The 15,752-nt window shown below is 42.6% G+C and overlaps 1 protein-coding gene across 2 annotated transcripts in view; it reads right to left on the minus strand.

The window, feature by feature from the left end:
• Positions 1–3,622: 3,622 nt before the first annotated feature.
• The window catches only part of rab11fip4b (RAB11 family interacting protein 4 (class II) b), a 40,635-nt gene continuing 28,505 nt past the window's right edge, over positions 3,623–15,752 (minus strand). Inside the window, exons 6-14 of one of the 2 annotated variants that reach the window (XM_021567929.2) lie at positions 13,337–13,436; positions 12,882–12,985; positions 12,513–12,653; positions 11,985–12,066; positions 10,635–10,772; positions 10,173–10,331; positions 8,910–8,996; positions 8,245–8,388; positions 3,623–7,994 (exon numbers count right to left, since the gene is read on the minus strand). In XM_021567929.2, coding sequence (XP_021423604.2) covers positions 7,875–7,994; positions 8,245–8,388; positions 8,910–8,996; positions 10,173–10,331; positions 10,635–10,772; positions 11,985–12,066; positions 12,513–12,653; positions 12,882–12,985; positions 13,337–13,436 — 1,075 coding nt within the window. In that variant the 3' untranslated portion in view covers positions 3,623–7,874. The remainder of the gene's footprint in view (positions 7,995–8,244; positions 8,389–8,909; positions 8,997–10,172; positions 10,332–10,634; positions 10,773–11,984; positions 12,067–12,512; positions 12,654–12,881; positions 12,986–13,336; positions 13,437–15,752) is intronic. The other variant, XM_021567931.2, reaches the window with a different exon arrangement.

Genomic DNA, 15,752 nt, shown 5'->3' on the forward strand with positions numbered 1-15,752 from the left:
TGGTCACCAACCTTTTCAGAGCCGAGATCATTTTGAGTCAAAATGCAGGCCGAGATCTACCGTTCAGATCATTTTTGAAACATGACATAAAAAACATAAACAAATGCTACATTAGCCTATGAAATTTGTGCAATAGGCTATAGCCTGATACATTATCACAGCATTTTGGCTATGCTTGAATTGCCCTGCAAATGGCATTATAATATTGTTCTTCTCAGACAATTGTATTATATTTCAAAACTTGAGGTTTATGATCACACTGGTAATATTAGATAATTTGTTGTATTACTTGTTATGCACAGCTGAGTCAGCATAAATTGAAATAATTTGCCTTTTTTTATTTTACTGGACTGATGGTGCCTGCATATTACAGTCTTCCAGGCGATGGCGAAACTCGAATCTCACTTCAATATTTCTGCCTCATCCACCAATTCATGTTGTTAGAGAACGTTAAAATATTACTCGATATTAAAAAGACAAGCCACTAATACTAGCAAAGCTTATCGATACACTTTGTAGTACGAGGAAAGAGCTGCAGCAACATCATAGGCACGTCTAGTACCGGGCAGCGGTATGTGACAGAAAGCCGATCACCAGGCAGAGAGATTATATTTTAATGTGCACTTTTAAATACAATGCAGGTAATGTTTTAAATCACACACACATACATACGTTTGCTATTGCACTTTTGAATACAAAAAAATCTGTTTTGTATGTTACATTTGTTTGTCCAAAACAAATGACCTATGTAAATAGGTTTGCTGTTGCACTTTTGAATACAAATATTAAAAGTTGTTTTTATTGTGATGTCTTGTAATGTCTAGTGATGCGTTCTACGTCAAGGTAACAACTGATGACATTTTAGAATGATACGACAGTCATATGCAGGAAAAAATAGAAAAAAATCTGGTGGGCCTACATTTTGTCTGGTTCTCCTTTCTTTGTGAAGTTAGGTGCACCAGTGCTACAAATAAAGGATGTGACATCTGCTTTTGGACATTTACAAGGCAGCACCGCATTTTAAATCCTCCTCCCCATTTACTGGATTGGTTGTGCAGAAGAGAACCTTCCCAGACAGAAGCATTTTTTTTTCTCATCAGAAAGAAAGAAATGATGCTCAGGCTTCTCTGTGGACTCATGGAAGCTGCACGGTGATCAGAGTTATCTGATTGGCCAGCTGTAAGCCTATATGTGCACTTGATTAGGCTCGTTGGGTACGCGGAGTTTGTACCTTCAGACACATGAAACGTCGACTTCCCGGCGCGCAGGGCACCTTAAATCAAGAGCAACTACCACAAACAGCGTGAAACAAATAAATAATAAAAAACAGGAACGCAAGGCGACCGATTAGGAATTTCTTGGAGATCGACCAGTAGATCGGGATCGACCGGTTTGGCCATCGATGGAATGCATATGCAAAAAATACCTCATCCCTACTGTAAAGTAATGGTGGTTGATCTTCGATTGTTACGGGACTATTTTGCTTTCAGTGGTCCTGGGGATCTTGTACCAAGTATCATGACATTTCAGCCAAAAACCTGGTTGCCTCTGCCAGAAGGCTGAAACTTGCCCGCACGTGGATCTTCCAGCTAGACCATAACCTCAAGCACACATCAAAATCCACAAAGAAATGGTTAATTGACCACAAAAATCATCATTTTGCAATGGCTATTTCAGTCTCCGGACTTGAACCTCATTGAAAACCTGTGGTGTGAATTGAGGAGGGAAGTGCAGCGCAAACAAAGGATTTCAAATATCTGGAAAGATTCTGTATGGAGGAATGGTCTAAGTTCCCTCCCAACGTGTTCTCCAATCTCATAAAACATTTTAGAAAAATGTTCCGTTTCCTTATTCTCAAAGGGGAGGGTGATGGAGTATTGAAAACAGCAGCACTAATCATTTTGACCCCATCTTTTTTTCTCCCTTCTCTGTGCAATAAAATAACAATTTTCATACAATATAGCTCAGTATTTGTATTTTAAACTGTATTTTTGCCTCATTTTTAATCAAGAGATCCAATAATTCCAGACCCCACTGTATCTCTCCCCTCTTTACCATATGGAGCAAATCCATACGTCTCTACGATTCCCATCTCGTCCTCCCAGTTTTCTTCCTCATATGGTGGCAGAGGTGGGGCTGGCGGCAACGGCTGTGTTTTTTTTTGGGACTTCTTCCTCCATTTCCACCTATACCTGGAAAAATAGGCCTGCCTGTACCTACGCTCTGGAGCAGGGTCCAGTATACCATTGCCTGAATACATCAGCTTCCTCTCTGGAACAGGGTCTGTGGCGCCAGGGCAGGAATATATCAGCTTTCTCTCTGGAATGGTTTTGGCACTGATGCACAAGCCCGGGGGGTTACTCACTGTCTGGAGCATGGTCCACTGTTACAGGTCTCCATCTCCATACTGTAGTCCTACAGAGAAAAGCATGAACACAGAAATGTTGTCATGTTAGCTAATAAGCCGTGATTGACATGGGCAGGAGATCGCCAGAGCGGAGTAGCTGCACGTCAAATTGTATACGCTTGAGTTCCTGAGCTCCTGTTCAATAGTATGGTAGAGCTCCTGCACCAAAATATAAACAGTACCGGCACCTATATCGGTCCAAGTCAAGCACGGCTAATAACGTCTGACACTTTTGCAAAATAAATGTTTCTTCACAGCATCATTCTAGATAGAGAAAGCGTGCACTATCGATATCACCTTGCTGCCACAAATTTTGTCGAGGCAAGTCCTCCTTCACAAATAATTAAACTGACAACATGGAATACAGCAATAGGCTAGCTACATTTAACAACAAAATTCTGCATGAACATTTTTATTTTTATTACGTTGCTAAATTAAGTCTTCCGGTTGCTAATATATTGATTGTTCGATAGTTAGCTAACGTCGATTGCTGGCTAGGAAACTCACTTTATACCAGCATCAATTATCATATAATTTTTCCCCTTTCATGTAAACTCAACAGCCCAATTTAACTACATAAACGTGGGTTTCAGTATGGGCAATTATAAAAATACAATCAAGGTAAGGTAAATTGCTAGCTAATTAACCAATTCATCGTACATGTACCTCCGGTGGGCTTCGAATGCGGTGTATGACGTCAAGCGCACGGCGGAGTCTCCTCTGTTCTGACATCCACGTGGGTTACTGCTTGGTTTATTATTTTGTACTGTGTCGGGTTTTTGTTTTCAATCCAACCCTATGTATTCTCTGTAGGACAATGTATTGAATCATGCAAATAATACAAGTTTTAGTTCCCCACTCCACCATCATAATATTAAATCAATTGACAGTGTGAATCAGGGGTTTAATGTATGTGTTGAAGTACACTGGACCATATCATTTCCATCTCTTTGAGAATTCTCTGGGTCCCACAAGTCATTTCTCAGGACTGTGAGATTTAGGTCAGCATAGATAGAGGCTCCTCATCAGGCACACTGCAGCTAGAGAGTTATGTCTACAGGAATACAGGAAATCCCACATTTGATCAATTGTAGCAAACCTGTTTTACTGCATTTCTGAATCAATGGCAAACATTATTATTCCTAAAACGGGACAGAGTATTCCTTTCATCATACTGTAAGAAGTTGACATTTTCATTTAAGAAATTAGCATTCATCAGGTTGTAATCATGCCAGGGCAAATCTCTTTATTTACAGCTTAAAGTTGTTTGTACATCACAATTGCAGATAAGACCTCATATCATAAGTAGTAGCCTACTTACAGCCACATGCAAGTACAGTGCTTCAATGTATGCGTAACAGTGGTACGTGGTAGAGAAATAGGACGACAGAAACTAGGTAACAGAAAATAACAAGATATCACAAGCTCAAGCCATTCTTATTGCCACAATGCCACCCCTTGTGCGCTTTAAAACCCAACCTCTCAATATCTTGAAGAACAGGAGACTACATCTTTCATTATGTTAAGAAGTATTTAGGAGCCAACGAATGGGAAACGTTTCAGTTTATTTAAAAACGTTGCAAGTGAAACTTTGTGACAGTGCTCAACAGGTGATTGGCTGTTGCACTGTCTGAAATGGGATGCCAATGATCAACAACTCCTCAAACGACAGGAGGGCTTCTACATGAGGACGAAGTCAAAGCTCAATTTGAAGACATATCTCAATTTATCTCAATATCATTTAAATTTGTGTGAAGTAAATCTTTCAAGGTTGTAGAAGTAAACCTTGTAGTGCCAGGTTGGTATGGTATAGAGAAAAGTAGTATTGCTCACCAGTTTATTTAGTGTATAGGAAGACAGGGGGAAACCATATCAACGTACTTTGAAAGGACACAGAAACCAAAGCAACCTGAAAAGCAATGGACACTGCATTCATAGATAGTTTTTTCTGTTTCTGTGTTAACCTAAATATTCCCCCAACGCTCATCTGTTTTTAAATAAAAAACCTTGGGCTGTGCCTCCCAAGTGGTGCAGCGGTCTAAGGCACTGCATCGCAGTGCTTGAGGCATCACTACAGACCCGGGTTCCATCCCAGGCTGTGTCGCAGCCAGACGTGACTGGGTGACCCATGAGGTGGCACACAATTGGCCAAGCTTCGTCTGGGTTATGGCCAGCCGTGTTGTCCTTGTCACATCGTGCTCTAGCTACTCCTGTGGCGGGCCGGGGGCATACACACTGACTTCGGTTGCCAGTTGTACAGTGTTTCCTGCAACACATTGATGCGGATGGCTTCCGGGTTAAGCAAGCAGTGTGTCAAGAAGCAGTGCGGCTTGGCAGGGTTATGTTTCGGAGGACTGGCTCTCGATCTTCGCCTCTCCCGAGTCCGTTCGGGAGTTACAGCAATGAGACAAGACTGTAACTACCAATTGGGGAGAAAAAGGGGTAAAAAGTACAAAAATAAATAAATAAAAATAAACCTGTGCTGTAACAGTTTTATTAACTAGAGTTGATTACCTGGCCATTTCCTGATAGAACTGTATAAAATAGTAAAAGTGTGGTGAGTGGCACAATACAAATCCTGTACAACATTTACAAGTCATGAACATCGTTCAGACACAGATTTTAAAGCAACAGTAAAAATATTCATTATTACGTTGTCTAAACAACATAGCTATATACTGTTTTAAAGGCACGAATACCAGAAAATGTGAGAACATGCAAAAAGAAGAAAAAACGACATATTTTTGTGCAAGGAAGCAAAATGTACGTTTAGAGCTATTTAATTTACAGCAGATTATCCCCCTTGCCTATCAACGTCCTCTCAAATACAGTAGTACAGCAAAGGCCTACTGTATGACATTTGAAAACTGTCTCAACAAAATGTAGTTTTGTACACAAAAAAAACATTAGGTTTTAACAGAGAGAATGTTAGCTACGTGAGACATTCATGATATTTACAGTATACTAGCCAAAGGGCAAACACTACCCATATACTCTGTATAGACTCCAGTATGATTGCTATTCCAGTCTTATTAGTACCAAACTCTAGTCTACAGTAAGTGAACTTCTGATGAATATACCGCAGTATACTACAGGATCTTATATAGAGACGATAGGGATGATTTAATGAGCCACACTGACATGGCTTAACACCCAGAGGAAATTCATAAAACACATTGAGATGTGGAACAACATAGAGATAAATACTGTATCTATCTCTATGCAGAATGCATTAAGCATTCTGTACATTCACATCCATTGGGTTACATTCATGTGCTTGTACATTGTTATGCTGTTGACTTGACATCCCTGTGTGCTGGCAGGGTTTGTCTCTAGTTCAGTAGGGATATAGGGAGAGTGGAGTGGCAGTGTCCGACACAGAAATATAAAGCATATAGGCTAATACCCACATAAAAAAACACTATATTATACTATAGAATACTAAAGTACTTACTATAGAATTCTAGAGTAAACTGTACTATACTATACTACACACTGTAGTATCCCTCGCTCATGTGAACAGTAGTACTATGTAACGTTATAGTATACTGTAGGTGCTATAGTAAATATTGTGGTGTTAGCCATAAAAAAAGCACTGTCGTAAATACTACAGTATCTTCCTTGCATATAACCTGCCCATTCCCCTCCCCCATGTCGCAATTTGTGCCACCCTTAAGTGAGAAACCTACATGCCAAGTATAGACCATATAGTGTGTTCTCTACAGGTTATAGAAAAGAGCAGAAGCACTGAACAATCTGTTTAGACCCCAGTCCTACCTACAGGTTATGGAAAATGTGCTCTTTTGGTATTTCTCCAGTAGCTTTCCTGAAGGAGAAAGCCTCCATTTCTATGTCAAAGATAATAAAACAAAAACACTGTAGTAAATACTACAGTAATGTCTGCAAAAACACTACAGTAAATACTACAAACCGCAAAAACAATACATTATTACTATAGTATACACTACAGTTTTCTATTATTACAGTATTTATACTTTAGTTAACTGTAAATACTACAGTATAATACAGTATACTACAGTAAATACTACAATAAATGCTACAGTATTCACTGCAGTGTTTTTGCGGACTCCGTAAGTCAGAAAAAAAGTCTGCAAAAACACTACAGTGAATACTATAGTATTTATTCCATAGTATACTATAGTTTTTTGTGTGGGTAGCTATAGCAGCTTAATGCAATGGGACATCCTTCATAGCAGATATCCCGGGTCTAACCAACTTATTTAGACAGACTTACTACAGAATGTCTGAGTAGAAAATAATGAATGGGAACCCATGATTAAGAGGAATTGGCATTGAAATTCTTAACCAGCCAATTAACAACTTACAATATGGATTTATCACATGGTATTACTCTACACAGATCATACTGTACTGTCATCTCAGAGTTCCCTAGGAAGGCATTCTTCTCTTCTCTTCCCCTGTACTGTACTGACCGATACACTTCATCTGTTCCTTCTTTGACTTCACTAAGCCATTCCATCCTCCTGAAAGCATTCCATCACACCAAGTTCTGCTGCCTCTCATTATCACTTCACATGACTGATATCTTCTTCAGTCAATGCCAACACCTTTTGACATGGAGATGCTTGTACAACACTTTCTCGCTCCTTCTCTCCCTCCTTTCATCTCTTTCTGTCACTCTTCTTACTCACAGAAACACGTGCTGCTTTGCTTTCTTCATCAACGTGCCTCTACCCACATACCGGTCTTCAGCGATCAAACACAGATCCACTTTAAGGAAACAGTGGGGATAGGGTTGTCTGGAAGCTAAAGATATCTGTGTGGCTATCTGCCAGCCTCTCTCTGTTCCTTTATTCCCCAATGGCTACAACAGGTGAATAGGTTTTTGTTCACATTGTTTCTACATACACCACTAGAGTACATATATCCAGTGTTCAACAACCAGTAATGCCCTACCTATTCAAAGCACCTGCCCAGTATAATTATTTTCCCCAGTAATAATTCATCTCGATTGTGTTTTAGACTAAAGATGAGGCTGCGAGGAAACAATAGAGAACATAGAAGAAAGTGCATGAAGGAGTATGAGGGAGATATCAACATCTGTTGATGAGTCACAGAATAGAACAGAAGTACGACGGTGAAGTACCAAAACTCCCTTTAGTCGTCAACACAGAAAATCCACTATAGCTCCAGTCGCTGAGAGAAAACAGGGCCGTATTCATTAGGCCAGACCGTAGCGTTTTGCAACAGAACACAAAAACAAGTGTTTCTAATTGAACAAGTCCCGGTAGTACCTCCCAGTTTCAGTCTGTTTTCTTCTGTTTTGTGCCTAATGAATACACCCAAGTTCACAGTTCCACTCCTGGGGCAGCAGGGGGCAATGATGTCTAGCTGTCCCAGGCCCCAGCGTGGCTAGTCTTCCTTTCCCTTTCAAATTCCCCATTCCCGGTGGGGGTTCTAGTAGTGGGTTTCTAGTAGGGGGGTTCTAGTTGGTCTTGATCTCCAATATGGAGGGGTTGTGGTCCAGGATAGACAAAATTATCTTGTCCATGTACTGCCGCAGGCGGAAGTTGATCTCCTCCTGCTCCTTGAGGGCCTCCATCAACTGTGGAGAAATATCAAAGCAATGTGATGTTACCATTAGATATGGAGGTGCCATTATCTGGTTATACCAGCTAACCCTGATGTCATGCAGAATGAAACTCTTCAGGTCTTAGGCAAGGTTACTCACCACATACATGCCTACTGTCTAAATTCCATGCGTACTATGACCTTATTCATTAGGGTTACTCTTGCAGGGTTACTCCGAAATGATCAAATCATCAAATGATTAGCATTATGAATGAAAAACTCACGTCGTCACGTGAGGCGTTGTCTATCTCAGCAGCCAGCGACTGGGCCTTGGTCTGTGTGGCAAACAGGTTCTTAGCCTCATACAGACTCAGACTGAGGATCTGACCATTCAGGTCGTCGTTCTGTTCTCTCAGTTTCAGGTTCTCCTGTTGGGTGGAGGGGGGAGGGAAGGAGAGGGACATAGAGGGAGGGTGATAGTTTGGGAAAGAGAAAAGAGAAAAGAGAGAGAGAGAGAGAGAGAGAGAGAGCGAGAGAGAGAGAGAGAGCGAGATGAGTATCATAGCTTGATTTGACAGACTGAAGCGATGGGTTTAGAGGGAGTCCACAGCTTGATGAGATTCATCTCAATTCTCCAAGCGCCTCACTTCATCCACACTGTGTCAGTAGGCAAGGCCTGTTAGATTAGACTACTGAAGCCTCACACAAATACACCCACGACAAACCATCTCTCGATTTCAACAGCAGCCGACACAGCACACCACATCTACGGTAACACCTACAGGACAGGACACGGGTTATTATGTTTATCACGGTGTTATGGCACAAACTGCACCCTGTGTCGACAGGGGGTGAAGCTCTATAGGCGCTGTATGGTGATGATTATGCTGTGGTTAATGGGAGGGGTCAAAGGTTAAAGCTCACAAGAAACAACAGTGGGTTTGTTTACCGTCTGACCGTGACGGAGGCGTGCCCCAGCGGATACTACGAGGTGGCGGAGGTCAGAGGTCAGAGGAAAATCCTGCGAGACAAACCGCTGGACACACAGAGGAGGAGCAAAGAGGAGCACAGGGAGACATGAGAGGGAAGAGACTCATTCATCCCTGTTTGGAATACTATCACATCAGCTAGCTGATCTGCATTCTCTTTTGAACCCTTTCTCAAATATGAAACAGTGCCATTAATAAAATAACCGATTTGAAAAAGTAACCTATGAGTGTTTTAAATAAGGAGTTTTTAGATAAGCACCATTTGATCTAAAAGTGTTGAGAAAAGAGAAAAAGGGCATCGCATATCTGCCTGACACCAATTAGAGATGTTTCTCTTCCAGCCTTGTAGTTTAAACTTTGAATCAAAGCCTGTGACTGCAGAAAATGGTTTACTTGTCTGTGTAGTTTGGGTACCAGACTTTTTAGCTAACATTCCACTCCTGTCATTTGCCAAATGTAACAGCTGAGCAGAGACGGCCACCAGGCAAGTGTGAGAGAGAGAAAAAAAAAGAGAGAGATAAGAGAGCAAGACAGATCCAGATGAAAGCTGCAGGCAAGGCGAGGCACTACTCTCCTAGCGTTACTGTCAGTTTGACAGAGTGTACTGACCGAAGGCAAGAAAGAAGCCTAGAGTAGAATATCAAATCTTTACACATGAAGATACCGCAATACTGCATGTCTCAGCATTAGAGCCTCTGCCTTGTCTGAGAGGACATCTTTGAAACACTTTCATCTTGATCTCTTGTCTCATGGTTATACTCGGTCCGATGCTCGTAACAAGGATGGGGAACATTAACAATATCATTTCACTGCCCTTGACCGACAGATATCACTGGTATTCACCACCTAGAAATGGCACACTATCTAAGAAGTCGAAAAGGACAAACCTATAGTAGATAAGACGCACTGTAGGTAGATATGACCAGTGTATGCCACTCTCTATGTTGAGAGTGTACTCCCAGCATTAGACTATCACACGGAACACTGTTAGCTCGCACAAAAGCATATAGTGGTGGCATATACAAACACATACACTATCCTTAGAGGTGGAATTGAGGGGGAACGTGTGTAAAAAAAAAAAAAAAACACTTTGTGTAAAAGATTGTTTTTGAGCCCCACCTGTTTGAGTCTCTTGCCCAATTAAATCCTAGCAAATACCCCAAAAGAGGAAGTAACAATGCATTCATACAGAGTTAGCATTAGCCACTAGCTCTCAAGCCCACCTGTTTGAGTCTCTTGACCTCGTGCTCCAGCTCCATCTCTCTGGTCTTGGCGTTGAACTCCGTCAGCCCAGAGGAGGAGCTGCGGCCGTGGCCAGGCTTCTCTGTCTCCAGTTTGAACAGCTGCAGGTGCTCCAGCTCCCGACGAAGGTCCTCAATCAGCTGCAGGAGGAGGGAGACAACCAGGGATGATATGCGGTAGCTGTCGTGAAGACTGTTTAGTATGAAGAGTACCTGGGGTAGCCATGTAGACCAGTCTGATGCAATGGGCAGGCTGGTTTATTTGAAAATGTATTCTGTACAAACATTCAGCTACTAGAGATTTCAGAAGAGTGGGAGAGGCATCATAAACTTCCATTTCACACTACATGTAAAAGTGTGCATAAGTGTGTGTACATGCGTGTGTGTTTGTTTGTGTGTGTGTGCACACGTGTGTCCCTGTGTGTGTGCTATCCCTCCTCCCACCTCCTGCATGGCCTCCCTCTCCTTCTGGAACTCGTGTCTGTTCTGCCTCAGCTTGTCCATCATCTTCCTGTAGAGGTCCAGCTCATCCTTCAGCCTCAGACTGGTGTCCTCCAGCTTGTCTGTCATACGCTGCTTCTCCTGACAACACACACGTATAGACACATTCGAATACATGTGATGATGCACAGAGAATGAAGCACGGATCGTTTTTCAAACGTATGCCTGATTCACATTACAGACCAAAGCCAAGGCAATCTGTTCTGGGCTGGACTGGTTACGCATCCACTATAGTTGCTGGAGCCGTGCTGGGACGGCCAATGTGAATAGAAGAGCCCCAAGCCAGCACAGTGCAGTTTGGGGCGGCCCTATAAGCCAAGTACAACAGCTTAGGGAGAGGCAAAATAATGCAACAAACTGGGGAGGGTGGAGTCACTCAATCTCAAAACTGACCCCGATTACCCAATAATCTCGGCTCTACCCCCAACCTCCAGAGTAGCTCATCAAAATAAAAGTCACATGGTGTTCACACAATAAAGGTCCCACAGTATGAATAAGGCATTGGGTTGTTAGGATGTATGCGGTAAGCAAGAACACAGTCAGTCTAATAATGCACAGTGAATAATCCTGTAAGAAGAAGCATTAGGACACATACCTTAAAATTAACTATCATTTTTATGAAAAAAAAATATAATGAAAAAAATTGGTTAAATAAAGGTGAAATAATAAAAAATAAAGAAAAATGAGTTTCTACTCCGCAATGAGTCTGGATCTGAGTCCCTCCCCGATGATTTTTAGAACGGAACAACATTCTAGCCACTGTGATTGGTTCCAGAAACCAATGGGTTGGGCTAGAGACAGAATACACATCGGTAAAGCTGAGGTTTGAAAATTCGGCATTGGCTTTGATACAATCAAATCGCTGATGATTTTGACGTCACCACAAATGACTTCAGCGATGGCAGTCTCAGACTGAAGTATGAGGTGAGCGAAATAATTTAGTTTGAGTCGTCAGGCAACCTGAAGTGTATAGTATAGTAATTAGTTAGTGTGACTGTCTGTTCCCACAACCACACAATTAATTGATCACGCAGACCAGTAATGCCAACTCCCTTGCATGTTTTCGCAAAGGCAGGCTAGAAATAGAGGTGTTGATATGAGCCCAGCTGTAGCCTTCACATCTCCAAACGTGTGTGTGTGTGTGTGACTGTGGCAATTGGTCACGTGCTGTTGATGGGGTCTCTGTCTGTGTAGAGATAGTAGTACTGAAGTTGCATGAGTGAGAGCGTGTGTTTGTACTCAACGTAGCCTACTGTGTCTCTGAGGATGATATGTACGCAAGCACGCACATACCTCGTCCAGTTTCTCTGTCTGAGACTTCAGTCTGCACATGTTCACCGATATATCCCCGTTCTCCTCCTCTAGCTGTTGGACTCTGTAGGGGAAGAAGAGGAAACACATTATGATAATTCATCCATGTTTACTATACTGTATGTCCGGGTTATTCAAAACAAGGCCACTAACAAAGAGAAATGGACATTAGCAGTACAGCAGACCTCAAGGTCTGGATTCAGTATCTAGCTCAAGGCCTAATCTATGGTATCTACCTAGCGCTATGGACTACACTCTTAGAAGAAAGGGTTCTTAGGATGTCCCCATAGGAGAACCCTTTTTGATTCCAGGTAGAACACTTTTGGGTTCAATGTAGAACCCTCTGTGGAAATGATTCTACATGGAACCCAAAGGGTTCTCCTATGGGGACAGCCAAATAACCCTTTTAAGTTATAGATAACACCTTTGTGTACACGCATACATGTAAATATGAGTATCTATGATGCAATGTATAAATGATTGAAGTAAGTGTGTTTGTGTGTGTGATACCGGTTGTGTAGCAGCTCTAGCTCAGTGTTCTTGTCTCTCTCCATCTTGCTGTAGGCCTCACGGTGTCGTCTCTGCTCCTCGTCTGTGTTCTGCTCTGCCCGCGCCTCCTGGTCCTTCAACTGCTCCTCCAACTCGTGGACCCTATGAGTGACACACACACGCATGCACACACACACGTACAGAAACATTAGCACAAATGCTCACACACACATATATATATATTTAAGAATGAACGTGTGTGTGCATTCGTACATGTGTATGTGTGTATGTGTTTGTGTGTATCTACGTGTGTGTGTGTGTGTGTGCGTATCTACGTGTGTGTGTGTGCGTGGGTGGGTGGGCATACATGTGTGTGTGTAAATCTCCTACCTGTGAACCAGCTGTGTGTTCTCCTGCTTCAGCTTGGACTTGAGATCTCCGTTCATCAGGGTGTCATTCTCCAACTCTGCTACCTTCTTCTCTAGGTAACTCACCTGTGTGTGGGAGAGAGAGGGAGAGAGAGAGAAGGGGGGGGGGGGGTGAGAGAGGGCGAGAGAGAGTGAAAGAGAGAGAGGGTAAGAGATGTTGTTATATCATTCATTCATCCAATGTCCTTACTTCAGCCAGCACAATCAGCAACAAGCTCGAGCCATTCAGCTCGATTCACAGCAGAACACCTCTTGACAGTAGCAGCCAATGCAATCAATTTCACAATCAGTATCCCATCAATTTTCACCTTAATATAATGGAGTGCAGGTAGTGGAATGGTCACAGATAGAGACAGATACGATAAATGGTAGTCCCTTCCATAGAATTAAACAGAACACAACGTATCTCTACGGTACCTTCTCAGTGATGTCGATGTCACAGGAGTCGATGCTGTCTCGGAACAGGTCCTCCGTGCTGCCGTTGCTGCTGCTGAAATTACTGGTGTGGAGGAGCTGCCTGCAGACAGAGAGAGAGGAAGAGAGAGGAAGAGGCTGTTATACAAGACTTGAAGAAAAAAACAATCCAATCTCTCCCAACTGTGGTAGTCCTAGAGCTATCCTTTTTTAGCTTCACCCTTTAGGGCATCAATCTGAGCTTTAGTCCTGAACCATAATGCCACTGTGTGTGTGTGTGTGTCCCCACTCCTGCAGAGAGAATGCTGCAGGATAGGATGTAAAAGGGACTATAAGCAAAAGGGCTGTGCTAGTGGGGGAGCTGATCACACACACATCACACACACACATGCACACATCACACACACATGCCCACATCACACACTATTACACTACAAAGACACACAGGCATGCATGCCCATATGTACGCACACACGCACACTCACACACACAGTGGCATTCAAACTGCCACCAAAACATCTAGCCCCACTCTAACTAATGGAATGGCTTCACACCAGCCTCCATTACAGAGACTATTCATCAATAAGAGGAGGAGGAGAAAGGGAGAGAAAGAGTAGGGGAGGAGAGGAGGAGAGGTAGAGAGTAGGGAAGGGAAGGGAGAGAGGAGATGAGAGGAAGAGAGGTAAAGAGGAAAGGAAAGGGAGAGGAGTGGTAGAGAAGAAGAGAGGGAGAGAGTAGAGAGGGAGAGAGTAGAAGAGAGGGAGAGAGGGCGAGAGTAGAAGAGAGGGCGAGAGTAGAGACAGGGAGAGAGTAGAAGAGAGGGCGAGAGTAGAAGAGAGGGCGAGAGTAGAAGAGAGGGCGAGAGTAGAGAGAGGGAGAGAGTAGAAAATAGGGAGAGTAGAAGAGTAGAAGAGATGAGAGAGTGGAGAGGAGAGAGTAGAAGAGAGGGCGAGAGTAGAAGAGAGGGAGAGAGTAGAGAGAGGGCGAGAGTAGAAGAGAGGGCGAGAGTAGAGAGAGGAGAGAGTAGAAGAGAGGGAGAGAGTAGAAGTGAGGGAGAGAGTAGAGAGGGAAAGAGTAGAAGAGAGAGAGAGAGTAGAAGAGAGAGAGAGAGTAGAAGACAGGGAGAGTAGAAGAGAGGGAGAGAGTAGAAGAGAGGGAGAGAGTAGAAGAGAGGGGGAGAGTAGAAGAGAGGGAGAAAGTAGAAGAGAGGGAGAGAGTAGAAGAGAGGGAGAGAGTAGAAGAGAGGGAGAGAGTAGAGATAGGAGAGAGTAGAAGAGAGGGAGAGAGTAGAGAGAGGAGAGAGTAGAGAGAGGAGAGGTTGGGGAGAACACTATGCACATAGATCAGTGCTGGCAGGCCAATATCTCTTTGTCAGTTTAATTCACATTCTAGAGGGAAGTAGGACAAAACCCTAGACACTGTACATTGACCACAATGAAAGGATATTTATATGATAGGTAAGCTATACAAAAAAGAGCCTATTTAACTGACAATTTCTTAGAAAAAAATTAACTATTGGAACCAAGAGCTGATATTGGCACAATATGGAGGGAATGTTGGAACCTAACTAACAAAATTACAATTAACTAAAATGTACGCTTAATCCAGTATGAACTAATGTATAGAATTGTATTAGAGGAGACAAAATTAAAAAATTCTACAGCACAACAGCAGATTCATGTATGTCTTAAGTGTAAAACTAACTCTGAATCAATAATCCATGCCTTCTGGAAAGGTATGGGCGGAGTTGAAAGTTGTCTGTCAGAAATATTACAATGTAAATGTGCTTTTAATCCGTCTGTCTGCATATTTCAAGACATGGCATATGGGGGTGTAGTGAGATACCCAATGGGTTGGGACGATACTTTTCTCGTCAATCATCTTGAAAAAACGAATACTTAAAAAAACTGGAAATCAACCAAACCTCCGTTGTTAACACAGTGGAAAGGTCAAATGCTTTGTTATCTAAATGTTGGAAGTGTGTGGGCGACAGAGAGAAAGAAACAAGACGGTGCCGTTTGAGGCCATGTGGCGGAGAGTGAGGCGGGCGCTTGAGATGGGGGTGTCAGTCAGCATGTGGGTCTGGGCAGGTGTGATGTAGTTGATGTTTGTGTGATGTTGTCGTTTGTATGTGTATTGTAAAACAACCTATAATAATGCCTCCACTGCATTGTATACAGGTACACTTGTATGTTGAACACAGTGCCCTTGCTTCAATGTGTACAAACAAGCATCTTCATTTGATCACCCTGTTGATCAATTTCCTTCATTTGCCCATATTTCCCGTTGGTTTATTTTATTTTCCTGCTGTGAGAAACTGGTCAAATTAAGATCTGTACACAGTAGTAAATGTAGTAGTAAAGTGAACACAGAAGAGGTAGAGAGGTTCAGTATACCTAAACCATTACCATATTACTTA

This window comes from Oncorhynchus mykiss, chromosome 17 (assembly GCF_013265735.2).
Source record: "Oncorhynchus mykiss isolate Arlee chromosome 17, USDA_OmykA_1.1, whole genome shotgun sequence".
NCBI classification, from domain to species: Eukaryota; Metazoa; Chordata; class Actinopteri; order Salmoniformes; family Salmonidae; genus Oncorhynchus; species Oncorhynchus mykiss.